General features: G+C 40.9%; 1 protein-coding gene across 3 annotated transcripts in view; it reads left to right on the top strand.

Annotated features, from left to right (window-relative positions):
* Positions 1 to 640: 640 nt before the first annotated feature.
* Positions 641 to 27,578, top strand: part of LOC121390477 (synaptotagmin-A-like) — a 37,517-nt gene continuing 10,579 nt past the window's right edge. Inside the window, exons 1-3 of one of the 3 annotated variants that reach the window (XM_041522303.1) lie at positions 641 to 849; positions 17,899 to 18,159; positions 19,589 to 19,755. In XM_041522303.1, coding sequence (XP_041378237.1) covers positions 18,009 to 18,159; positions 19,589 to 19,755 — 318 coding nt within the window. In that variant the 5' untranslated portion in view covers positions 641 to 849; positions 17,899 to 18,008. Of the gene's footprint in view, positions 850 to 9,506; positions 9,616 to 9,749; positions 9,956 to 17,898; positions 18,160 to 19,588; positions 19,756 to 27,578 lie in introns of those variants that run through there. The other 2 variants (XM_041522304.1, XM_041522305.1) reach the window with 2 other exon arrangements.

Raw genomic sequence — 27,578 nt, 5'->3', positions numbered from 1 at the left:
CCATTTGCCACCTGGTCATCACCTAGGAACAGCCAGTCCTGTGTCCTTAAAGTGTTATCACACCTACATGAATGTCGACGGTAAGTGTTATAAAAAATTACAAATGATGTTCTCACCAATGGATGTTGAAGACCTATTACGAACCAACGTATAGACTTAACGACTTCTAGCCAGATGAGCAGCGTATGTCGGCAGTAACCTATTCGTGAGTGTGCCCTCGTTTCTTTTTCTTACTACTCCCCCCACCCCAACTCCTCCCACCCACCTAGTTATTGTCGTCTGATTATGAAACGAAACATATATTTAAATGCCCAGGCATGGCGTCGCTATAGCTAATATATACACATGTATATATATATATATATATACCAAGCCTAACATGATGCGAATAATTCCCATCCACTAATTGCAGTTGTTACTCCAATTTGCCCATTTCAAATTGTTCCCCGTATCGCCGAAAGCAACGCGACGGTCATGTAACTTAAATGTCATCTGCAGTGTATACTGGAGACTGTACGTTATCGTGAATGCCATTGATGCAGGCAGTTCATGCATACACATATACATACGTACATGCATACACAGAGGACAGTATAGATTATAACCGACAGAGGTAATAAAACGACCATCTGTTGTACGCACGCGGCTGTTGGCAAACGTCAACACCCTTGTGAGTCCGCCATTTTGTTTAAAATACTATTCGGTCGGTATTAACGGAGTTTGTTCAATGGCTTATATGATACCGACAGCGACCATGTAAGAAATATTTAGTTCACGTTGTTTTAAAGACAGGAATTTGTTTTCGTGGAAACGCTGGATGAAGAAAATGGAGAATTTGAATTTTAAAAGGTTAGTTGTTCATATATAATATGTTTTTATAAAGTATTCACCTATAGGTATATGAAAGCGCCGAATTAATAATTTGGTAGAAAGATGCGTTTACTTTGAGACAACTTGGTAGTTATGTAAACCTACAGGAACCGGGTGGGTGGGGTGGGAGTGGCTGTGCCCCCAATTAAGGACAAAACTATACGTTTTATTGGCCTACTCCATATAAAGATAAAAGACTGTGTCCCGTCTACTAGAGATTGTGTCCCCCTTCCAGATATCAGGGCCGTATCCTTCGGGGGGGGGGGGGGGGGGGCAAGGGAGGGGCAGTTGCCTCCCTGAGAATCTCACTTTTTGTGTGTGTTTTGTCCAAACCAATATCCACGACTGGTATAGACAAAATCTGTGGTATGTGCTATCCTGGCTGTGGATCAAAACCTTCACGGTGGACCTATTGTTTTTGGGTTTTTTTTTGTTGTCCAAGCCAGCGTCAACGACTGGTAAACAAAGGCCGTGGTATGTGCTATCCTGTCTGTGGAAAAGGTGCATATGAAAGATGTTTTTACTAATGGAAAATGTAGCTACTTTCCTTTAAATACGTGTTAGAATTAGCAGACGTTTCACATCCCATAGCCGATGGTCAGTTAGTCAATGTGTTCTAGTGATGTGGATATTGTAACAAACCGAACTTCTCTGCTGTATCGGGATAATATTAAATATAATGAATGTCTGTAACTCATTATGAATTCTTGAACATTCAAGAATAATTACACGATTGGAATCGGTTCTCTTTTCTGGCAAAGTTTCAGAACAATATTATACACGTTTGCCTTTCTCTTATTAATTAGGATCGATCCCCGTCGGTGGCCCCATTGGGCTATTTCTCGTTCCAGCCAGTGCTCCACAACTGGTGTAATAAAGGCTGTGGTATGTACTATGCTGTTTGTGAGATGGTGCATAAGATTCCTTGCTGCTAATCGAAAAGAGTAGCCCAGTGGGTTTTCTCTTTATATATCTGTGTTGTCCTTAACCATATGTTTGACGCCATATAACCGCAAATACAATGTGTTGAGTGCGTCGTTAAATAAAACAGTTCCTTCCTTCTTTTGTTAAATTATACCATTTAATATTATCCCTATAGACATGGGATAATAATACAAAGTGTATTATTTTTCTTTTCTGTTAACCCCAGATATCTTTATTCTTTTACGTAAGAATGTTTATTATTACTAGTGTAATGTACTACTACTACACCACACACACAGAAACACATACATACACACAGAGAAACACACACACACGCACGCACGCACACACAAACACACACACGCACACACACACACACACACACACAAACACTCAAACACACACAGAGACAGACAGACACACACATACACACACAGACACACACACATACACACACACAGACAGACACATAGACACACATACACACAAACACACACACACACACACACACACACACACACACCCAAACACCCAAACACACACCCAAACACACACACACACACACACACCCAAACACACACACACACACACACACACACACAAACACACTCACAAACACACACACACACACACACACAGACACAGACACACACACACACACACACACACACATACAGACACACACACACACACACACACACACACACACACACACAGATGTTTAGCTAATCGTTCACTTTTTCAGGGTATAATGAAATGTGGCACAGGTATTCTATGACATGGTGAGATCAATTTAAAAACGGGACACATAAAAAATAACTCCCTCTAGTGACCGCGATTTTAAATTTCAAAATGGCCGTCATCATCCTCATGTATTTTAAAAATCATGCATTCTAAGGTAGTTAGAACCATGATTCCAAAACCTATACCCATATTTTAAGGTAAATAGAACCATGATTCCAAAGTCTATACTCATATTTTAAGGTAGACAGAACCATGATTCCAAAGCCTATACTCGTATTTTAAGGTAGACAGAACTATGATTCCAAAGCCTATTCTCATATTCTAAGATAGATAGAACCATGATTCCAAAGCCTATACTCATATTCTAAGGTAGATAGAACCATGATTCCAAAGCCTATACTCATATTTTAAGGTAGATAGAATCACGATTCCAAAGCCTATACTCATATTTTAAGGTAGATAGAACCATGATTCCAAAGCCTATACTCATATTCTAAGGTAGATAGAACCATGATTCCAAAGTCTATACCCATATTTTAAGGATATGTGCATTTATTGGTGCATCTAAAAGTAGATCATATGTCTACCATATTGGATTTAAAAATGGCCGCCATATATAACAATTTTCAATGAATATTTTAAAACTTAAAGGTGCCATACCATGCTATGTCTATTTCATGTTCAGAGTGTTTGAATTTTACATGATTGTTAGTAACATCTAAAAGAAATCGAAGAATTGTACATTACGGGAACAAAACAAAATTTTATAATTTATCTAAATACTTAAATGTTAAAAATAGATTCTAGAGACTGCGGCTTTAAATCTAACTACCAAACATTTCGCAAATAAATTAGCAAAGTTAAGAATAGATTCTAGAGACTGCGGCTTTAAATCTAACTACCAAACATTTCGCAAATAAATTAGCAAAGTTAAGAATAGATTAAGTTTAAACTTTATTTGACAAAGGACGGGATGTAGCCCGATGGTAAAGTACTCGCTTGATGCGCGGTCGGTCTATTGGGCTATTTCCATTGGGCTATTTCTCGTTCCAGCCAGTCCACCATGACAGGTATATCAAAGGCAGTGGTATGTGTTATCCTGTCTGTGGAATGGTCCATATAAAAGATCCCTTGTTACTAATGGGAAAAGGTAGCGGGTTTCCTCTAAAAGCCTATGTGTCAAAATGACCAAATGTTTGACATCCAATAGCCGATTATTAATATACCAGTGTGCTCTAGTGAAGTGTTAAACAAAACAAACTTCTTTAAAAAAACCCACCTATTTGACACTACATGTTTAACGGGTAACTGTAACTCCTTATTAGCAATTAAAAAAAAATAGTGAATTGTTACATAACAAATGGAAATTAACTGTTTTGTGTGGGGGTGGGTGGGGGTGGGGGTGGTGAAGGGGCAGATTAATTTTTGGAACGACCGAGCATCGATGGTACAAGACACTAGGGGGTCTAGAAAATTTTGAAACGTAGAGGCTCTGAAAAAACATTTTGAGGACATTTCAGGGTGGTTACATACTTAAAACGTCAATATCAGTAGCTAGTAATTTTTATTTTTTTGTCCCCCCCCCCCCCCCCCCCCACCAACCCCGCTAGCTACGGCCCAGAAATTAACATAAAAACCATGGTCGCCAGCAGGGCCAGTTGAAGAACATTTTTAATGCCCTTCTCAAATGAAACTGCAAAGCCAAAATCAAAACTGGAATGTTTTTTTGTTGTTGTTTTGTTGAATAATAACCATGTGCTCACCGCATAAAGTCCATTTGCATCAAAAGGAAACTGAATTCACATGTAACTTCATCATGGATAAAGTTAAAATTCATACAAAAACATATTACTAAGTTTTAAATCCATACCAACTAAAACAAATTTGATAAAGATATTCCGGTATAAATAAAAATGTTTGTTTACAAATTACCATTAAATTGTACAGATTAAATCCAATTTTTAATACAGGGGTGAAAACAAAACACTAGAACAGCCAAGGTATGCAGCTTCACTTGCATTGTCTCTGAAGTAAAAGATAATGCAGTACAAAGAGACTAAATTTAGAACTGCGTATGCTTTAGTAAACTATTCTGGGAGTGGCAGTCCTCTTTGTGGCGATGCAAGAGGGATGAACTCTCCAGTAAAGGATTTCCTTAGGAGTGGCTGTCCTCCTATAGACAAGACACTAGATGTATGGAATCAACCACTATTCGACTCAGCATTGTGCAGATATACAACACTGCGCCCCGTTTTACGAAGCGACCATAGCGCTAAGATCAAATGAAGTGCATAAGATATTCATACATTTAAGGTGATTTTAGCGCTAAGATCGGTTCGTAAAACGGGGGCATGGTCACGTATTACGGTTTTGTCGTTCAGATTAACTTGGATGTTCAATCAGTTATCTTAAAACCTGTATCAGAAAAGATGATTTAACCTATACAGTTTGTTAGTAATGTGTGTGTGTGTGTGTGTGTGTGTGTGTGTCTATATATATATATATATATATATATATATATATATATATATATATATATATATATATATATATATATATATATATATATCCGCCACTTAATGCACATGGAAAATGTGTTGCTTTGTTTGAATATGGTTTAAAGATAAAACAGGTTTGATTGTAAATCTTAATATAATCGACTTATTACTTGGGAATCCGTTACAGAGTAGCTTACTAAAGCATACCATTGCCTTATGCAAACAAAACCCCACACAAATATACAGTTGTAACTATGCTAAACGAAATCCTAACTTTTCTGAAGCTATAAGCATAATAAAATATAATAGAAATATTGAAAAGTATATTTATGTAAATACTGACCATTCCACAAACAAGTGGGATATATTGGCCATATACATAGTTAGTACTTAAATCTTCCAAACATACGGTGCTATATTATGACAAAACCAACCAAATACATAGTTGAATGTAAAGTACACTGTTGAGAAACTTATCAGCCGACAACGCTAGGGATTATTTATTTATTTATTTATTTATTTATCTTCATTATTATTATTATTATTATTATTATTATTATTATTATTATCATTATTATTGTCATTATTATTATTATTATTATTATTATATGAATTATTATTATTATTATTATGTTATTATTATTATTACTATTACTATTTAAAAAAATAAATCTATTTGTTTATTTTACTTCTATTATTTCTTCTTTTCTTTTAGTGGTAACAAGTTTATTACTGTCATAACATAGGCCTATTATTTGTATTCTTGTACATTGTTTATCCTATAACATACCAGGGCCCCCAACACTGGCATTACCGTATTTCTTTTCTGGGGATAATGCACATGGAAAATGGCACCAGATAATATAATAGTAATAGTACATAGCCTGAATTGTTTTATTTTATATGGTGCATTCTAAAGCTAATTATGTATCTAGTGAGACATATCAAATGTAACTTAACCCACTCCCTATTAGGACTTTTAGAACTAGGTCTTACCATCTAAATTTGGTAATCGCCCCCATCAACCTACTACCTTCCCCCTTCCCCTTCCCCCTCCCGCCATGGAATCGTGGACTGGCTACACCAGAACCCGAATCCATGGTGGGCGTGCCCGAACCGCAAGGATGTGGGCACGTTAATATAGTTCCCTTCCCTTCCCATGGAAAATGTGTTGCTTTGTTTGAATGTATGTATGTATAGATGTACGAATGTCTACATATTGTATGAATGTCGGCTTTGACTAGTACATAACACAGATGTTACAGCACTGGCACGGACGATCAAATCTCGTTTCGCTTCACATCTTGTTTCTCATTCTGCTGCTGGGAATCGAACATATAATATGAGGGCGGGACGTAGCCCAATTGTAGAACGCTCGCCTTAGGTCCGGTCTAGGATCGATCCCCGTCGGTGGGCCCATTGCGCTATTTTTCGTTCCAGCCAGTGCACCAAGAAAGAAAGAAATGTTTTATTTAACGATGCACTCAACACATTTTATTTACGGTTATATGGCGTCAGACATATGGTTAAGGACCACACAGATTTTGAGAGGAAAACCGCTGTCGCCACTACATGGGCTACTCTTTCCGATTAGCAGCAAGGGATCTTTTATTTGCGTTTCCCACAGACAGGATAGCACAAACCATGGCCTTTGTTGAACAGTTATGGATCACTGGTCTGGCAAGTGGTTTACACCTACCCAATGAGCCTTGCGGAGCACTCACTCAGGATTTGGAGTCGGTATCTGGATTAAAAATCCCATGCCTCGACTGGGATCCGAACCCAGTACCTACCAGCCTGTAGACCGATGGCCTAACCACGATGCCACCGAGGCCGGTAGCCAGTGCACAACGACTGGTATATTAAAGGCCGTGGTATGTACTATCATGTTTGTGAGATGGTGCATATAAGAGATCCCTTGCTACTAATGGAAAACAACGAAAACAAAACAACAACAATTATTAATTTACAATTAAAATTAAAAAACAAATTGTTTGTTTCAGGCCTTAATGTGAAATGAATTGGTCGCAAATAGAGCGGCCAGCCAAAACCAAAACATATATATTAGAACTCCATTCCAGTCCTAGGCATATTGTCACAAACCACTGACCTATTAAATGGCCTAGCAAAGTATTACGTGAAATATATGTATTTGAATTGTCCCTAAATGCACTTTATTCAACAATCTACGTAACCACCATACTCCACTTATTAATGATATTTTGTAAAAAAAAAAAATTGAATTATGGCAAGGGTCCATAATTTAAAAATTAATATTGCCAAGAGGATTGACATGGATTTCACTCCATCATGGTTTAGTTAAGGTGATTCAATAGCCAGATTTGGTTTCTAAACATTGATGTAATTTTCATTTATTATCCACTTTTGGAGAAATAAGGTCCTTAAATCCGTGACAGTATGCCTTTAAGCCCTAAATTGCCATTTCAGCAGCAGTTTGTAGAAAAGTTACCAGGGTTACTCGTTACTTCAAGTTAACCGGTAGATCTAGGGACATTAGGTTAAAATCCAAGTAAGATTAAAACATAGACTAGGTAAAATCAAAATACATAGTTTAAAACTGAAAACGTTTATACAGACATTAAACATAAGATGACAACTAAGCTCATAGACAACCTCTAAACGACACCACATGTATAAACTACGTAAATATACACACGAGCACATCCCTGTATTGTATACCAACGGTGACTCACGTAACAGCTGTTCAAATCAATACTCGGAGATGTGGCACAGCAATCTGATGGCTATGGTAAAAAAAAAAATCTGTATTGTGTATATTTAAACACATTAGACCGTGAAACATCTACATAACAAATACTGATTGATATGAGAAATGGCCTGAAATAAAGGTGTGATGGCGCTCACGTTCTCTTTCTCTCCATCCAGCGCTCTCCTTCTCTCCCTCCCTCTCATTCCTTTTCCTTCTCCCTCCCTGTCTCTTTGCCTCTCTTCGTTCCATCCAATGCTTCACTACTAGTGTAACAAAGGCCGTGGTATGTACTATCCTGTCTGTGGGGTGGTACATATAAAAGATCACTTGCTGCTAATCGAAAAGAGTAGCTCATGAAGTGCCGACAGCGACTTTCTTCTCTCAATATCTGTGTGGTCCTTAACCATATGTCCGACGCGTTGAGTGCGTCGTTAAATAAAACATCCCCCCCCCCCTCTCTCTCTCTCTCTCTCTCTCTCTCTCTCTCTCTCTCTCCTGTGTCTCTCTCTCTATCCCTCTGTCTGTCTGTCTGTCTGTCTCACTGTGTTCTCTGTCTGTCTCTCTGTCTATATCCCCCTGTCTGTCTTTGTCTGTCTCTGTCTGTCTCTCTCTCCCTGTCTCTGTCTATCTGTCTGTCTGTCTCTGTCTCTCTTCCGTGTCTCTCTCTATCTCTCTGTCTGCCTGTCTCACTGTCTTCTTGTCTGTCTCTCTCTGTCTGTCTTTATCTGTATCTGTCTGCCTCTGTCTCTCTGTCTGCCTGCCTGCCTGCCTGTCTGTCTCTGTCTATCTCTCTATTTCTCTGTCTCTCTCTTCCTGTCTCTCTCTATCTCTCTGTCTGTCTGCCTGCCGGTCTCTCTGCCTGTCTCTCTATTTCTGTATTTGTTGTTGTCTGTCTGTCTGTCTGTCTGTCTCTCTCTCTCTCTCTCTCTCTCTCTCTCTCTCTCTCTCTCTCTCTCTCTCTCTCTCTCTCTCTCTCTCTCTCTCTCTCTGCATGTTCCCCCCACTTGAGAACGAAAATGTACGTGTTTAAAAAAAATAAAAACATGGCTAGTGCCCCCTCAGTAAAGACTGTGACCCTCCTATTAGGGGCAGAGAAAGTGAGACAGTGTTTGTTATGTCTGCCTACTGTAGTCTATATTATCGCTTGCAGATGGGCATCGTGTGTTTATCACACGAAAAGACATTTCCGCATTGCATCCAGGTTCATTGACGTTTGGCCTGTAGAGTCGGGATGGTTAAAGCAAAATCACTTTGGAGCATCAAGCACAGAGGCGTACCTAGCCTGAAATAACATATTAAAGACTACAGCCATTGTATCATGTTTTTGACTAACACTAACAGAACAGTTTTAACAACTGAAGTTACATATTAAATACATTATTTTCTTGTTTAAAATGTCTTTGTCTGTATATACAATGCATTTCTTGTTACCCTAATGTTTGCGTACACTGCCTGGCCTAAGACAGACGTTGTACCTACAACACGCCTGCTAAGACATTCATTTGTATATTGACATTTGACCTGACAGTCTTTTGTGGCCATACATATACATGTTACCCATATGTTTTCAGTAGGCCAAACTGTATTTTAACCCCAAATAATTTTTACGTACGAACCAAATTTATATGTTAAGCAAAATGAAATTTGAGCTACTGCAAACATTAAGGAGACCAGTGGAATGGAACGGAAAATTGTTTAACGTGCACATTCACAGCAAGCTGTTGTAGCGCACACCTGTCCTGGGAACAAGTACCGGCCTCAACCGGTTCCTCCGTCCAGGACAGGAATAGGGCGACCAAACACACATTCATTATATATACAGACGCTGATTCCCTAAACAATCAACTGGTAAGTTGTTAAAAAGGATTTATTATTTGGAAATATATTACAATCATTGCAGACGATCCCTTTAAAGGCGCACATTCTAGTTTTAGTCCATGAAAATGGACACTAAGTTTAGTTAATCTACAAACCTGGAGAAGGATATAACAGAGATAAGCTAAAGTCCGTGAGGTTCAAACAGGGAAATATCGTCCAAAACTAGACTAAAGCTCGTCTCGATAATCAGTATTTCTCAGACGAACGTGCGTTTTTAAAATTATGAAAACCCCCCAACATTTTGGGGTATTTCAAAAACCTAGATGTCCAGAACCACTTCATGTGTACGGAAATGAATATTCTAAAAAATGTAAGTACTTGTAAACTAAATTATAAAACATTTCTTTAATAGTAATAACTACGTCGTAGTGTTTAAAAACTAGGGTCTGTCACTTTAATAGTAAAAACTACGTCGTAGTTTTTAGCAAACTAGGGCCTGTCACTTTAATAGTGAAAACTACGTCGTAGTGTTTAGCAAACTAGGGCCTGTCACTTTAATAGTGAAAACTACGTCGTAGTGTTTAGCAAACTAGGGCCTGTCACTTTAATAGTGAAAACTACGTCGTAGTGTTTAGCAAACTAGGGCCTGTCACTTTAATAGTGAAAACTACGTCGTAGTGTTTAGCAAACTAGGGCATGTCACTTTAATAGTGAAAACTACGTCGTAGTGTTTAGTGAAAACTACGTCGTAGTGTTTAGCAAACTAGGGCCTGCCACTTTAATAGTGAAAACTACGTCGTAGTGTTTAGCAAACTAGGGCCTGTCACTTTAATAGTAAAAACTACGTCGTAGTGTTTAAAAACTAGGGCCTGTCACTTTAATAGTGAAAACTATGTCGGAGTATTTTTTTAAAACTAGGGTCTGTCACTTTAATATGCATTATATGCTTGATATTATATTCTAGAAACATCCAGCCAACCAAGATATCACAAACCACAACCACTAAAAATCAACTTATTATAAACATTCGGCGGGTACTTTTCGGGTAGTTCAGAGTTTGAGGGGAGACGTGTCCATGCCAGCACCCATCCCTTGTATGCATACCTGCTTAGCAACAGTTCAATGACTTTTGTATTTGTACAGGAAGGACATCCTAGTTTCTTGCCCAGATTAGCGTGTTTGAATTTTGTTAGTTTGTAACATGGGAGTCAACAACACATCGGTCAAATCATACGGATTACACAGGGTTTAACGTTAAAGTTTGTTTTGTTTTACGACATCATTAGAGCTTATTCATCTGTTAAACGTCATTGGATGTCAACCACTTGGTAAGTCTGATAAATAGTCCTCGGTTAAAGTTTGTTTTGTTTAACGACACCACTAGAACACAGTGGTTAATTAATCATCGACTATTTGATGTAAACTATAATTGTGACACGTATTCAGAGGAAACCCGCTACATTTTCACATTAGCAACAAGAGATCGTTTATATGTAGTTTTCCACAGACAGAACAGCACATACCACAGCCTTTGACATATCAATCGTGGGGCACTGGATGAGATGGGGGAAAACAACCAAAGAATGGGTCCACAAATGGGATTCGATCCCACGACAAAAACTTACCTGAACTGAATAGTAGCGTAGAGATGTGTCATCATCATCATCATTATCATCATTATCGTCGTCGTCGTCATTATCATCATCATTCTCATAATCGTCGTCGTCGTCATCATCATTATCATCATCATCATCGTCGTCGTCATCATCATCATCATCATTATCATAATCGTCGTCGTCGTCATCATCATCATCATCATCATCATTATAACTGCAACCACCTCTAGACAGAGAACAGATTCAAGAAAGAAAAATAGCACAAACATACACTGTCTCATCATCACACCATTTCGGAACTTCCATTTCCTGTTTTTTTTTCGTTGAATATCTTAGCAGGGCCGTGGCTAGGAGTTTGTGTTGGATGGGGGGGGGGGGGGGGGGGGGGGGGGGGGGGGTGGGTGGTGGCAACTGAGTAGTTAATAATCTAAAACTCCTTAAACTGTTAAGAAGAGAATTTTCTTTAAGTTTCTATAATATTTTCCGGATTCTTTCGGGGGGGGGGGGGAAGTGCCCCATGGCCCCCCCCCCCCCCACCGCCGCTAGCTACGACCCTGCTTAGGCTAGCCAAACCCTTTCTGACGGCACAGCAAACCATCCTTATTGCAACATCTTTGTTTGGTCGTTCTCTTCCTGGATCAGTGAACTATCCTCCTTAGCCAATAGATTAGCGAGTCACCCGAACAGATGCCGTGTCAGAGACAGGTCTAGAAATAAAACGCTAAGCAACAGAAAGAGAAATCGTAACAAGAAAAGATATTGTAGAACATTTAAACCCGCTGTTCCCAGATTCTGAGGTACGTATCTTTCTCTCTCTCTCTCTCTCTCTCTCTCTCTCTCTCTCTCTCTCTCTCTCTCTCTCTCTCTCTCTCTCTCTCTCTCTCTCTCTCTCTCTCTCTCTCTCTTTTTGTCAGAAAATTAATATACTCTACAAATCTAGGACTTTTGGTAATTCTTTTGTCATATTATTTGTGATCACAGAATATGACGACTTCTAGCGAAGTTTGTTAAAGTGATATTTGACCCATGATACGCTCAAAGATCTTGGACGCATGTGTTTTACGTGCATTTATGAAAACTCCCTAAATGCGAATTGACATAGGGTTGAATACACGTCGATTCGTAACGACATTTGTCATTTTGTTCGTTCTAAATGTTTGTTTAAATCATTATTAAGTCTAAGAACAATGTCGACAACTTACATTTTGTTTGAACCATATTTATAGAAAAATATAAACAGATATCCACTGTCCCCTAATTAATCGTGTTGAAAATATTTAGCTATTCCAAAACACCAGGACGATCACAGACATGCTGCGACTTTAAAGGTCCACAATCATGGCACACTATTAATACACAGTGTTTAAAACAAATACATAAACATTACAGTATTAAAAACAAAATACCATCCCAGTTATTAATAAAGTGACTTTTTATAAAACGCTTGGAGAAAAAACCCACTGCTCAGTCGATTTGACCTTCATCAGACTTGTGGCGTAGCATCCGGCCTTCTGTTAGCAGGTCAACATGCCGACAGCAGAGGATGATTTTTCGAAAAACAGCTGATTCTTAACGGACGCTATTTTGGACATTTTGATCTCATAACATTTGTACATCTACTCGAATGGTATCTCGATTGGTGAGGAAGTGGTATATAAGCACGTTAACCTAGCTACCTACCTATCTGTAAGAAGGAAAACACAAGTTCAGTCCCGACTTTTTAAAGTGGGATATTAACATTTGACTGTAATAAAAATATGTGTTCAGATCAGAACGCATTTAAAACAACAAACAGAATAAATAACATTATTTTATTGATTAATGGGCAGAATTATGAAAATAGCAATTAGTAAAAAAGTTAATAGAATAAATAAAAAAAATAAAAAGGTTACAAGCCAAAAATAAAAAGAATTGACTGCTCGGCCGAATATTTACATTATTTGGTGCATTTTAGAGGTATGATCAAATGCCAGTGTCGACAGTTGGGGCAAGATCGCGCGCCTGTGTAGACAGAGCTAATTACTACATGATCCGTTCTTTTGTTCTTGAATTGCATCCAAAGTCCGGAATAGAAGGCATTCGGTGTGGGAACACTTTTTGTTTCCTAATAAATTAACGGTAACTGAACTGGACTTTAAAAGTATGCCGGTGTGTGTGTGTGTGTGTGTGTGTGTGTACATACAGACAGACATACATACATACATACATACATACATACATACATACAACGGCATGGAACAATTTGTGAGGCCAGAAAGGATTTAATTATCTATATATGTAACAGTCAACCTCGACATACATACAATATATAGATATTCATACATCAATACATACATACATACATGAAATACAAGCCCCATATTTTTTTATCGTCACATTATGACAAAAACTCACGTTTGTATCTTAATTAGGTAATTATTAGTTAGTTTATGTAAAAAGGTGCTAAGTATATATCACCAAAATAGTATCAGAAGGTGCCAAGTGCCTGTCAAACTGTGCAGAAAGGTGTACGTTGTACTTATCACCTTTCTGTACAGATCACTTTTCACACTGTTCATGTTTTATAAGAGCAACACAGTGCCACAGGTGTCAGATAGAGCCTTACTGTCTCCAGGAATTAGGTCAAATAGATAAGATAACATTAGCATCATTGAGTATGGTAACCATTTCCTTTAAAACATCTGTGGAATGTGACCTTGGAGAAAATATTACTATCTATTGTTGACTCATTTGTATGCTCTTATTCCAGACGGTTGTATTTGCATTGGCTAGAATTTTGTCTTTTGACTGTGACTTGTGCATGGCTAATCTGAAAGTAAGTTGACATTATAGAAATAATTCCATGATAATTATATTGTTTTTTTTTGTATGTTGTTTTTTAATTTACAATGTATTGCCGTTACGAATGCATAAAACTGTATATTATCGCTAACCTTACTTAATTTGAAATGAAAGGAAGATACGTATTAGTCATTGACTTGTGAAAAATAAAAGTAAACATAAATAATATAATTATAAAAAGTTCAAAATTAAAGATGTTAGTTCATAATTATAATACTAATTTCAATATAGGTGCTAATTATGAATTACTTTTGTCCACACAGGCAAATGAAGATGAATGGAGTGATTACGATTACTATGCACTGGTTCAAGCTAATGAAAACAATGATGACTTTGTGGAAACAGTAGTCAGAACAGCTAAGCTAACACCAGATCCTAAAATACAGCTTTTGGAGAATGGAAGTCTTTTGCATGCAACTGAAGAAATGTTGGAAAGTTACAATAAAAACAGAGATGACATGCACGCCATTACAGGATCAGCTGTACAACAAGACGGAAAATACACAGCACTAAATGAATCAGATGATGAAAGGCATATTATCAAAAACCGTTCACCTAGCAGTGACACATTAGATGTAAAGGATAATTCCTCTATGGATGAAGATGAGAATATTCCGTTGGCACAGCTGAAACGACAGATTAATGATCCACATAATGATGCTATTACAAAACTGTGTTTACCTGACAGTTCAGGTAAGGAAACAGAGTTCACCGATAGCAACAACGATTCCACATACATCCCATCTTTATCAGAAATGAATTCATGTGACAGTAACAAACATGTCAATAGTGATGCTCATATCACGGGCGTAATATCTCAATTGCAGGAATTTCAAAATAGAGGTAAAGCATGGGGAAAAAAGAAGAAGAAACCGTATTACAAGAACGAAAAATAATGTATCAAGAAAACAAATATCATATGAGGCAGTAACAGAACAGGTGAAGCGAAAGATAACTAACTTACAGATCAACAGAAAGAAAAGAATGACTTCTATTATTTATGTAAAGAAGAGATCCATAAGAGAAGCATCATGCACAGACATAATTATAAAATATCACAAAGACAGACTTGATATACTCTTACAAGGCAACGAGCTAAAACGAGTGCCAGTACAACCAGATGACAATTGCTTTTATTCAGCTGTATTGAAATCAACAGGAAGAAAGGAAATGTTTTATTTAACGACGCACTCAACACATTTTATTTACGGATATATGGCGTCAGACATATGGTTAAGGACCACACATATATTGAGAGAGGAAACCCGCTGTCGCCACTTCATGGGCTACTCTTTTCGATTAGCAGTAAGGGATCTTTTATATGCACCATCCCATAGACAGGATAGCACATACCACGGCCTTTGATGTACCAGTCGTGGAGCGAGAAATAGCGCAATGGGCCCACTGACGGGGATAGATCCTAAACCGACCGCGCATCAAGCGAGCGGTGTACCACTGGGCTACCCCTCGCCCCGAAATCAACAGGAGACCAGATAGAGACGCATACCCTTCGCCAAAGTGTGTGTGTTCATATGAAAGAAAACGTCGGCAATTATATAGGTTATATAGCAAATGAGTATGGTTTGTCAGAAAACGAGATAGTTGCTGTCTTTTTCAAAGAATTAGAACTATTGTTTCTGTATGGTCATTGGAAAGGAATGTTATCCAACTGTGTCCCCGTTGCTATAGCAAACATTTACAAACAGGTCGTTAGAATATTTCCCAGCAGGATAGAAACAACTGTGCAAGATATTCAACCCGATATCTCAGAGAGTGTCCAGTCAGTGTATTCATCTTGCCTATCTGGCTGTGCGGGATGAAGAACACTGTGATGCAGTATGCTATGCACAGAATAGTAACACCATACCTCAGCAGAATACAAGGACATGTGACGAGCAGCAAAAACCATGTACCCAAACTGATGTCAGTGCAGGAGATGCAAACGGTGCTAAAAACACACCGATGCTTTCACCAGCTCATTCTCTATTACTAGCTCATTCAAGAAACAAACGAAAACAGAACAGAATTCACGGAGAAACACACATTTCCTGCACTGGAAGAATTGTTTCAGAAAAACAGTTAAACCGGGTAACTGGCAAATGCAGATTTAAATGCCAAGATAAAATTCCAGAAGAGAAAAGAAAAGAAGTGTTCGATTGTTTTTATAGGTTAGACTCTTTTGAACTTCAGAGAAATTACATTTGTCAGTTGGTGGAAGAGGTCACACCAGTCCGTTCAAAAGGTCAAAGATCGACATATCGACAGTATCAAATGATTGTAAATGACAAAAGATTCGCGTTTGCAAGAACTTTTTTCTTCAAACATTTTGTATTGGGAAAAAAAGACAGTTAACTGTTCCCTAAAGAAGAAACAACATGGCTCTGACCAGAGAGGAAAGCAAGCATCTGCTAACAAGATACCAAATCATTTGACCAAATATGTGCATGACCACATAAAATCTATGGAAACTATGGAAGTACATTACTGCAGGAAAGACACAAAGAAAAATATCTGGCACGGAATTTTAGCATTACTAAAATGTGGCAGCTATACAGTGATTCTTGCAAAGCAAAAAACATTAAGGCAGTGTCTCTATGTTTATACAGGAAAATATTTTGTGAGAATTACAATATCTCATGTTTTAAAATAAAGAAAGATCAATGTTCATTGTGCAATAGGTACAATGCCATGAAAGTGTCAGGAACCAATGATGATGAACAGGAAGAACAGTATGCATTTCATCAAACCAAAAAACTTAGAGCAAGAGAAGAAAAAGAATATGATAAACAAAGAGCCAAATTAGACGAGACATTTTATGTTGCCACATTTGATCTTCAGGCAGTGTTAACAACACCACGTTCACTGATTGGTGAGTTGTACTACACACGTAAACTGTGTACGTACAACTCGTCAGTATATTCACTTGGTGATGGCCATGACATCTGTCATATGTGGGATGAAACCCAAGCTCTAGTGGTGTTATTAAACAAAACAAACTTTATTTTGTTCCTCCTGGAAAACATTAGCCGTATTTGTTATGGGTTTGTTTTTAGGTATTGTTATATATTTAATTTCGTGTCATACGCATTGCTCACTTTTGATAAACTTGTGTCTTCTGTATCACTTGCCCAATAGTTGTCTTGAATATAAGACGATTATGTTCTGATCTGATCTGATCTGTTCTGTTCTGTTTTCTTCTTTTCTGTAGTTGTATTGCATTTTGTTAAAAAAAGGGTATTTGTGCACGATACTTATAAACATATGGCAGTGCTATTGGTCAGAAGGTCATCTTAAGTATTTATTAAAACGTTTTCTAATATAAAATAATTGTTCTTTTTATGTTGTATCTTGTGATCCCTCCTCTTTGATGTTTGTATCACAAAGACTCATTTCGAGTTTCACTTCATGAGTCCCAGGGTCTGGACGTAGTCCAGTGGTACAGCGCTCGCTTGATGTGCGGTCGATTTGGGATCGATCACCGTCGGTGGGCCTGTTGGACAGTTTCTCGATCCAGCCAGTGCGCCATGACTGGTATATCAAAGACCGTGGTATGTGTTGTCCTGTCTGTGTGATGAGTTCCGTTCTTTGTGTTTCATCTTAACAAAGTTTTATTTCTCATTCTAGCCAGTGCACCACAACTGATATATCAAAGGCCGTGACATGTGCTGTCCTGTCTGTGGGAAAATGTATATAAATGGTCCATTGCTGCTGATGGAAAAATGTAGCAGATTTCCCCTGAAGACCAAAAGTCAGAATTGCAAAATGTTTGATATCCAATAGTCGATGATTAACAATTTTATTTGTTCTAGTGGTGTCGTTAAACAAAACAAATATTAACTTTAACTCCTTTTTTCAGATTCAGACATCTAGCTGATTGTTGGGTCGGTGTCTGACGTCGTAGAAGTTTTCAACACACAGGCGGACGGACGGGCGGACGGACGAACAAACGGACTTACGGAGGTCGCGATGTTCGACACCCTGGATGTCTGGGAGAGACTGGCCATCATCGGCGGTGTAGCCGTGTTCATGGCTATTGTCATAATCATCGTGGCATGCGTCGTGTGCCCCCTCGGATGTCTGTACCCATACTGCTTTGGGGCTAAAGATACCAACGAAGGTAAGACAATCGGTGATGACGATGATGATGATGATGATGATAACTTGTTTAACGTGCCCATATACCACTAGGGTTTCGAACACGCCCATCCCGAGTCCGACCTCCGATAAGATCGGTGACCTGGCTCGGGATGGAGGGGGGGTAGAGTTGAAAATGGGCAGAATTTTGAAAATAGCAATTAGTAAAAAAGTTAATAGAATAAATTAAAAAGAAAAAGAAAAAAAAAAGAATTGACTGCTCAACCAATTAATATTTATATAATTTGGAGCATTTTAGAAGGACGGTCCAAAATTAAATAAGAAAAAGAAGGGAGGATCGGACTATTTAATAATAAAAAAAAAAAAAGAGTAATTTCGACATAATCTTTTGAACGCAGATCTAAAAGTTTAAAGTCCGATCGATATGTCCACGTGAGTGGCCTCGTTAAGGCCGTTTGGGTGCACAGCTTATAGGGACGAGATGGGTTGCATCCCGTCAAGAAAACCCCTAGATTGACAGTCGATAGACGTTGAAGGTGTAGTGCTGTGCTGAAATACAGATCTTGAGAAGCCGGATCCGTCTGAACGAGAGAGAGTATCAGACTAGGGTATAGTCCAGTCGTCATGGGTTGGTATAGTGGTGCGGACGGGCCCGACTCCGGAGGATACGAGATGGTATCACTATAAAGCAAGACAATCGGTGAAAGTATGTGACAATCGGTGATGTTCGGTGACAGTCGGTGACAATCGGTGATGTTCGACAACAATCGGTGGCGGTCTTGTGACAATCGGTGAAGGTCGGAGACAATCGGTAACAGTCGGTAACGATCGGTGACATCCGTTGATAGTATATAACCCCAACCAAACAAACAAAACAACCGTACCATCCTCTGTTTTAAATGTTGTATTGTTTCAGTTTAGCTTTTCGCAAATGAAAAGGACCACTGTTTTGGAAATAACACACACACACACACACATACACACACACACACACACACACACACAGAAAAAAATGAGAAAAAAGTTGTTATAGAACTGTTGGTAAGAATACATGTGTGTGGTATTGATTTAAAGACATACGATTGGCATGCCCTCGGTGATGACCCGGACTTCAAAGCCAAACCATCCAGTGAAAGACGCACGGCCGAAAATGATTGCTGTCTGACGTATAAGTTAACCTGAAACTAATTTCTCTGTGTTGCACACATAACCTGCAAGCGCAAGCAGAGTCGATTAGTTTCAATTGGAAAAGACTTCTAAATTTCATTTTAACCTGGTTTTTGAGGATGTGTAAGAAACAGAATCCAACTCGCTGATTAATTGATCATTGAGTTAATTAATTAATCAAACAATCAATGTACTCTAGTGGTGTCGTTAAACAAAACAAACTTTACTTTTTATTGTTGGTCAATTTTTTGCCTTTGTTTTGGCAGCGTATGTTGTCCTTTCAGAAAAAAACGCCGTCCCTCTCAACTATTACGGTTCAACGATTGGTCAGCCGTACCAGTTGCAGCCAATGGCCGACCAGTCACGTAGTTTCTGGAACGTATCATCGCCAAGCGGAAAAGACACGGACACTTCTGATTGGTCAGATGCAGACATCATAGAAATGAAACAGGTTTCAAATATTTTACTTTTTTTTCTTCTTTTTTTCTCGTTTGTCGGCCTCACTGATTTTGTGGTTACAAGGTTCAAATCCCGGTGCCGGCACGAAACGAGATTTAATTTTAGTTGTTCATTTCGGAGGTGTAAGGATATTAGTACCTACACGAACTTCTCTTTTACTAACCACTATATTAAAGTGACAGACCGCGTAGTTTTTACTATTAGAGACTTTTTTGAAAATTGAAAGAAAAAGAGAAAGAAATGTTTTCATTAATGACGCACTCAGCACATTTTATTTACGGTTATATGGCGTCAGATATATGGTTAAGGACCACACAGATATTGAGAGAGGAAACCCACTGTCGCCACTTCATGGGCTACTCTTTTCGATCAGCAGCAAGGGATCTTTTATATGCACCATCCCACAGACAGGGTAGTAAATACCACGGTCTTTGATATACCAGTAGTGGTGCACTGGCTGGAACGAGAAATAGCCCAATGGGCCCACCGACGAGGATCAATCCCAGACCGACCGTGCATCGAACGAGCGCTGTACCACTGGGCTACGTCCCGCCCCTTGAAAATTGAAATGAGAAATAATTTGGATTTTAGTGTTTCTGGTATTTCTAATACCACGAAATGCATTTTCTATATATTTAAAAACACACGTGCGTCTGAGAAATATCAGTTATAGAGACGAGTTCTAGTCTATATTTAAAGATATTTCAACATCAGTCAGAAACTCTTGTTCGATTTTATTTTAACTTTGTCCAAATGTGTTACAGTTTTGTAGATAAACCAAACGTAGTGTCCATTTTCACTAGGATCTGCGACTGTTAAGTAACCACTACCCCCCCCCCCCCCCCCCCACACACACACCCACCCCTCCACTTGTCCCGATGAGACAGTGATTTTAGTGCCACGGCGCAGTTTAAACCAATACATCTTACACGACGTCGCTTTCGCCTACCAATAACCCCTGTTCTGAACAAAGAGACCAAAACAATGGTTTATGGACACCACTAGTGCACATTGATTATTTCATCATCGGCTATTGGATGTCGAACGTTTGGTAATTTTGACATATAGTCTTAGAGAGGAAACCCGCTACATTTTTCCATCAGCAACAGACAGAACAGCGCATACCACGGCCTATGATATACGAGTCGTGTGGAATTGGCTGGAACGGGAAAACCCAATAGGAGAATGGGTCCACAGAGAGGGTTCAATCTTATGACCCAGACACCTCAAACAGACAGACAGACAGACAAATAGACAGACAGAGAGACCAGATAATTGAGGACAGGATGCTTGAATTATATTATGTTTATGTTTCAATCTCAAGGAGGGCAGGACGTGGCCAGTGCACCACGACTGGTATGTTATCAAAGCCCATGGTATGTGCTATCCTGTCTGTGGGATGGTGCATATAGAAGATCCCTTGCTACTGATGGAAAAATGCTGCAGGTTTTCTCTCTAAGTGTATGTCAGGACCGGCCTCGGTGGTGTCGTCATCAAGCCACCGAACATAAGGCTGGTAGGTACAAGGTTCGCAGCCCGGTACCGGCTCCCACCCAGAGGGAGTTTTAACGACTCAGTGGGTAGATGTAAGACCAATACACCATCTTCTCTCCCACTAACCACTACACCGACGTCTATCTCACTAACCACTACACCGACGTCTATCTCACTAACCACTACACCGACGTCTATCTCACTGACCACTACACCGACGTCTATCTCACTGACCACTACACCGACGTCTATCTCACTAACCACTACACCGACGTCTATCTCACTAACCACTACACCGACGTCTATCTCACTAACCACTACACCGACGTCTATCTCACTGACCACTACAACGACGTCTATCTCACTAACCAATACACCATCTTCTCTCCCACTAACCACTACACCGACGTCTATCTCACTAACCACTACACCGACGTCTATCTCACTAACCACTACACCGACGTCTATCTCACTAACCACTACACCGACGTCTATCTCACTAACCACTACACCGACGTCTATCTCACTAACCACTACACCGACGTCTATCTCACTAACCACTACACCGACTGCTGTCTCACTAACCACTACACCGACGTCTATCTCACTGACCACTACACCGACGTCTATCTCACTGACCACTACACCGACGTCTATCTCACTGACCACTACACCGACGTCTATCTCACTGACCACTACACCGACGTCTATCTCACTGACCACTACACCGACGTCTATCTCACTGACCACTACACCGACGTCTATCTCACTAACCACAACACCGACGTCTATCTCACTAACCAATACACCATCTTCTCTCCCACTAACCACTACACCGATGTCTATCTCACTAACCACTACACCGACGTCTATCTCACTAACCACTACACCGACGTCTATCTCACTAACCACTACACCGACGTCTATCTCACTGACCACTACACCGACGTCTATCTCACTGACCACTACACCGACGTCTATCTCACTGACCACTACACCGACGTCTATCTCACTGACCACTACACCGACTGCTGTCTCACTAACCACTACACCGACGTCTATCTCACTAACCACTACACCATCTTCTCTCCCACTAACCACTACACCGACTGCTGTCTCACTAACCACTACACCGACTGCTGTCTCACTAACCACTACACCGACTGCTGTCTCACTGACCACTACACCGACTGCTGTCTCACTAACCACTACACCGACTGCTGTCTCACTGACCACTACACCGACGTCTATCTCACTGACCACTACACCGACGTCTATCTCACTGACCACTACACCGACGTCTATCTCACTGACCACTACACCGACGTCTATCTCACTGACCACTACACCGACTGCTGTCTCACTAACCACTACACTGACGTCTATCTCACTAACCACTACACCATCTTCTCTCCCACTAACCACTACACCGACTGCTGTCTCACTAACCACTACACCGACTGCTGTCTCACTAACCACTACACCGACTGCTGTCTCACTGACCACTACACCGACTGCTGTCTCACTAACCACTACACCGACTGCTGTCTCACTGACCACTACACCGACGTCTATCTCACTGACCACTACACCGACGTCTATCTCACTGACCACTACACCGACGTCTATCTCACTGACCACTACACCGACGTCTATCTCACTGACCACTACACCGACTGCTGTCTCACTAACCACTACACTGACGTCTATCTCACTAACCACTACACCAACGTCTATCTCACTCACCACTACACCATCTTCTCTCCCACTAACCACTACACCGACGTCTATCTCACTAACCACTACACCGACGTCTATCTCACTGACCACTACACCGACATCTATCTCACTAACCACTACACCGACGTCTATCTCACTGACCACTACACCGACGTCTATCTCACTCACCACTACACCATCTTCTCTCCCACTAACCACTACACCGACGTCTATCTCACTAACCACTACACCGACGTCTATCTCACTAACCACTACACCGACGTCTATCTCACTAACCACTACACTGACGTCTATCTCACTGACCACTACACCGACGTCTATCTCACTTACCACTACACCGACGTTTATCTCACTAACCACTACACCGACGTCTATCTCACTGACCACTACACCGACTGCTGTCTCACTAACCACTACACCGACGTCTATCTCACTAACCACTACACCGACGTCTATCTCACTAACCACTACACCGACGTCTCTCTCACTCACCACTACACCCCCTTCTCTCTCACTCACCACTACACCCTCTTCTCTTTCTCACTAGCCACTACACCCTCTTCTCTCTCACTAACCACTACACCCTCTTCTCTCTCACTCACCACTACACCCTCTTCTCTCTCACTCACCACTACACCTTCTTCTCTCTCACTCACCACTACACCCTCTTCTCTCTCACTAACCACTACACCCTCTTCTCTCTCACTAACCACTACACCCTCTTCTCTCTCTCACTAACCACTACACTACCTCTCTTCTCTCTCACTAACCACTACACCCTCTTCTCTCTCACTAACCACTACACCCTCTTCTCTCTCACTAACCACTACACCCTCTTCTCTCTCACTAACCACTACACCCTCTTCTCTCTCACTAACCACTACACCCTCTTCTCTCTCACTCACCACTACACCCTCTTCTCTCTCACTAACCACTACAACACCTCTCTCTTCTCTCTCACTAACCACTACACCCTCTTCTCTCTCACTCACCACTACACCCTCTTCTCTCTCACTAACCACTACACCCTCTCTCTCTCTCACTAACCACTACACCACTCTCTCTCTCTCACTAACCACTACACCCTCTTCTCTCTCAAGACCACTACACCCTCTTCTCTCTCACTAACCACTACACCCTCTCTCTCTCTCACTAACCACTACTCTCTCTCTCTCTCACTAAGACCACTACACCCTCTTCTCTCTCACTAACCACTACACCTCTTCTCTCTCACTAACCACTAAACCCTCTTCTCTCTCACTAAACCACTACACCCTCTTCTCTCTCACTAACCACTACACCCTCTTCTCTCTCACTCACCACTACACCTCCTCTTCTCTCACTAACCACTACACCCTCTCTCTCTCTCACTCACCACTACACCCTCTTCTCTCTCACTAACCACTACACTCTCTTCTCTCTCACTCACCACCACTACACCCTCTTCTCTCTCACTAACCACTACACCCTCTTCTCTCTCACTAACCACTACTCACTCTTCTCTCTCACTCACCACTACACCCTCTTCTCTCTCACTAACCACTACACTCTCTTCTCTCTCACTAACCACTACACTCTCTTCTCTGGACACTCTTCTCTCTACTAACCCACTCTCTCTCTCTTCTAACCACTACACCCTCTTCTCTCTCACTAACCACTACACCCTCTTCTCTCTCACTCACCACTACACCCTCTTCTCTCTCACTAACCACTACACCCTCTTCTCTCTCACTACACTCTCTCTCTCTCACTAACCACTACACTCTCTTCTCTCTCACTAACTCACTACACTCTCTTCTCTCTCACTCACCACTACACACTCTCTTCTCTCTCACTAACCACTACACCCTCTTCTCTCTCACTAACCACTACACTACACTCTCTTCTCTCTCACTAACCACTACACTCTCTTCTCTCTCACTAACCACTACTTCACCCTCTTCTCTCTTCTCTCTCACTAACCACTACACTCTCTTCTCTCTTCTCTCACTAACCACTACACTCTCTTCTCTCTCACTAACCACTACACTCTCTCTCTCACTAACCACTACACTCTCTTCTCTCTCACTAACCACTACACTCTCTTCTCTCTCACTAACCACTACACTCTCTTCTCTCTCACTAACCACTACACCCTCTTCTCTCTCACTAACCACTACACTCTCTTCTCTCTCACTAACCACTACACTCTCTTCTCTCTCACTAACCACTACACCCTCTTCTCTCTCACTAACCACTACACTCTCTTCTCTCTCACTAACCACTACACTCTCTTCTCTCTTCTCTCACTAACCACTACACTCTCTTCTCTCTCACTAACCACTACACTCTCTTCTCTCTCACTAACCACTACACTCTCTTCTCTCTCACTAACCACTACACTCTCTTCTCTCTCACTAACCACTACACTCTCTTCTCTCTCACTAACCACTACACTCTCTTCTCTCTCACTAACCACTACACTCTCTTCTCTCTTCTCTCACTAACCACTACACTCTCTTCTCTCTCACTAACCACTACACCCTCTTCTCTCTCACTAACCACTACACCCTCTTCTCTCTCACTAACCACTACACCCTCTTCTCTCTCACTAACCACTACACCCTCTTCTCTCTCACTAACCACTACACCCTCTTCTCTCTCACTAACCACTACACCCTCTTCTCTCTCACTAACCACTACACCCTCTTCTCTCTCACTCACCACTACACCCTCTTCTCTCTCACTAACCACTACACCCTCTTCTCTCTCACTAACCACTACACTCTCTTCTCTCTCACTAACCACTACACCCTCTTCTCTCTCACTAACCACTACACCCTCTTCTCTCTCACTCACCACTACACCCTCTTCTCTCTCACTAACCACTACACCCTCTTCTCTCTCACTAACCACTACACCCTCTTCTCTCTCTCACTAACCACTACACCCTCTTCTCTCTCACTCACCACTACACCCTCTTCTCTCTCTCACTCACCACTACACCCTCTTCTCTCTCACTCACCACTACACCCTCTTCTCTCTCACTCACCACTACACCCTCTTCTCTCTCACTAACCACTACACCCTCTTCTCTCTCTCACTAACCACTACACCCTCTTCTCTCTCACTCACCACTACACCCTCTTCTCTCTCACTCACCACTACACCCTCTTCTCTCTCACTCACCACTACACCCTCTTCTCTCTCACTCACCACTACACCCTCTTCTCTCTCACTCACCACTACACCCTCTTCTCTCTCTCACCACTACACCCTCTTCTCTCTCACTCCTCTACACCCTCTTCTCTCACTCACCACTACACCCTCTTCTCTCTCACTCACCACTGCACCCTCTTCTCTCTCACTCACCACTAACCACTAACTGACTGTCCTGGACAGACAGCCCAGATAGCTGAGGTGTGTGCACAGGACAGTGTGCTTGAACCTTAATTGGATATAAGCACAAAAATAAGTTAAAATGAAATACGTCATTATACCAAATGTTTGACATCCAATAGCCGATTAATAAATCATGGTGCTCTAGTGGTGTCGTTAAGCAAAAGAAACGTTTTTGAACTATAAGTGGATGAAAAGACGAAACAAAATTAAAAATGAAATCTTCTTTTTTCTCTTTCAATCTGGTCTCTGTGACGTAAGGGGCGGGACGTAGCCCAGTGTGCGGTCGGTCTGGGATCGATCCCTGTCGGTGGGCTCATTGGGCTATTTCTCGTTCCAGCCAGTGCACCACGACTGCTATATCAAAACCCATGGTTTGTACTACCCTGTCTGTGGGATGGTGCATATAATAGATCCCTTGCTGCTGATAAAAAAAAAGTAGCCCATGAAGTGGCGATAGCGGGTTTCCTCTCACAATATCTGTGTGGTTCTTAACCATATGTCTGACTCTATATAACCGTAAACCAGCCTCGGTGGCGTAGTGGTTAGTGCCATCGGTCTACAGGCTGGTAGGTACTGGGTTCGGATCCCAGTCGAGGCATGGGATTTTTAATCCAGATACCGACTCCGAACCCTGAGTGAGTGCTTCGCAAGGCTTAATGGGTAGGTGTAAACCACTTGCACCGACCAGTGATCCATAACTAGTTCAACAAAGGCCATGGTTTGTGCTATCCTGCCTGTGGGAAGCGCAAATAAAAGATCCCTTGCTTCTAATCGGAAAGAGTAGCCCATGTAGTGGCGACAGCGGGTTTCCTCTTAAAATCTGTATGGTCCTTAACTATATGTCTGACGCCATATAACCGTAAATAAAATGTGTTGAGTGCGTCGTTAAATAAACATTTCTTTCTTTCTTTCTATATAACCGTAAACCGGCCTCGGTGGCGTCGTGGTAGGCCATCGGTCTACAGGTTGGTAGGTACTGGGTTCGGATCCCAGTCGAGGCATGGGATTTTTAATCCAGATACCGACTCCAAACCCTGAGTGTGTGCTCCGCAAGGCTCAATGGGTAGGTGTAAACCACTTGTACCGACCAGTGATTCATAACTGGTTCAACAAAGGCCATGGTTTGTGCTATCCTGCCTGTGGGAAGCGCAAATAAAAGATCCCTTGCTGCTAATCGGAAGAGTAGCCCATGTAGTGGCG

Source organism: Gigantopelta aegis, chromosome 15, assembly GCF_016097555.1.
Source record: "Gigantopelta aegis isolate Gae_Host chromosome 15, Gae_host_genome, whole genome shotgun sequence".
NCBI lineage: Eukaryota > Metazoa > Mollusca > Gastropoda > Neomphalida > Peltospiridae > Gigantopelta > Gigantopelta aegis.
The sequence above is the reverse complement of the archived record's forward strand: the minus strand, read 5'-3'. Positions and strand labels throughout refer to the sequence as shown.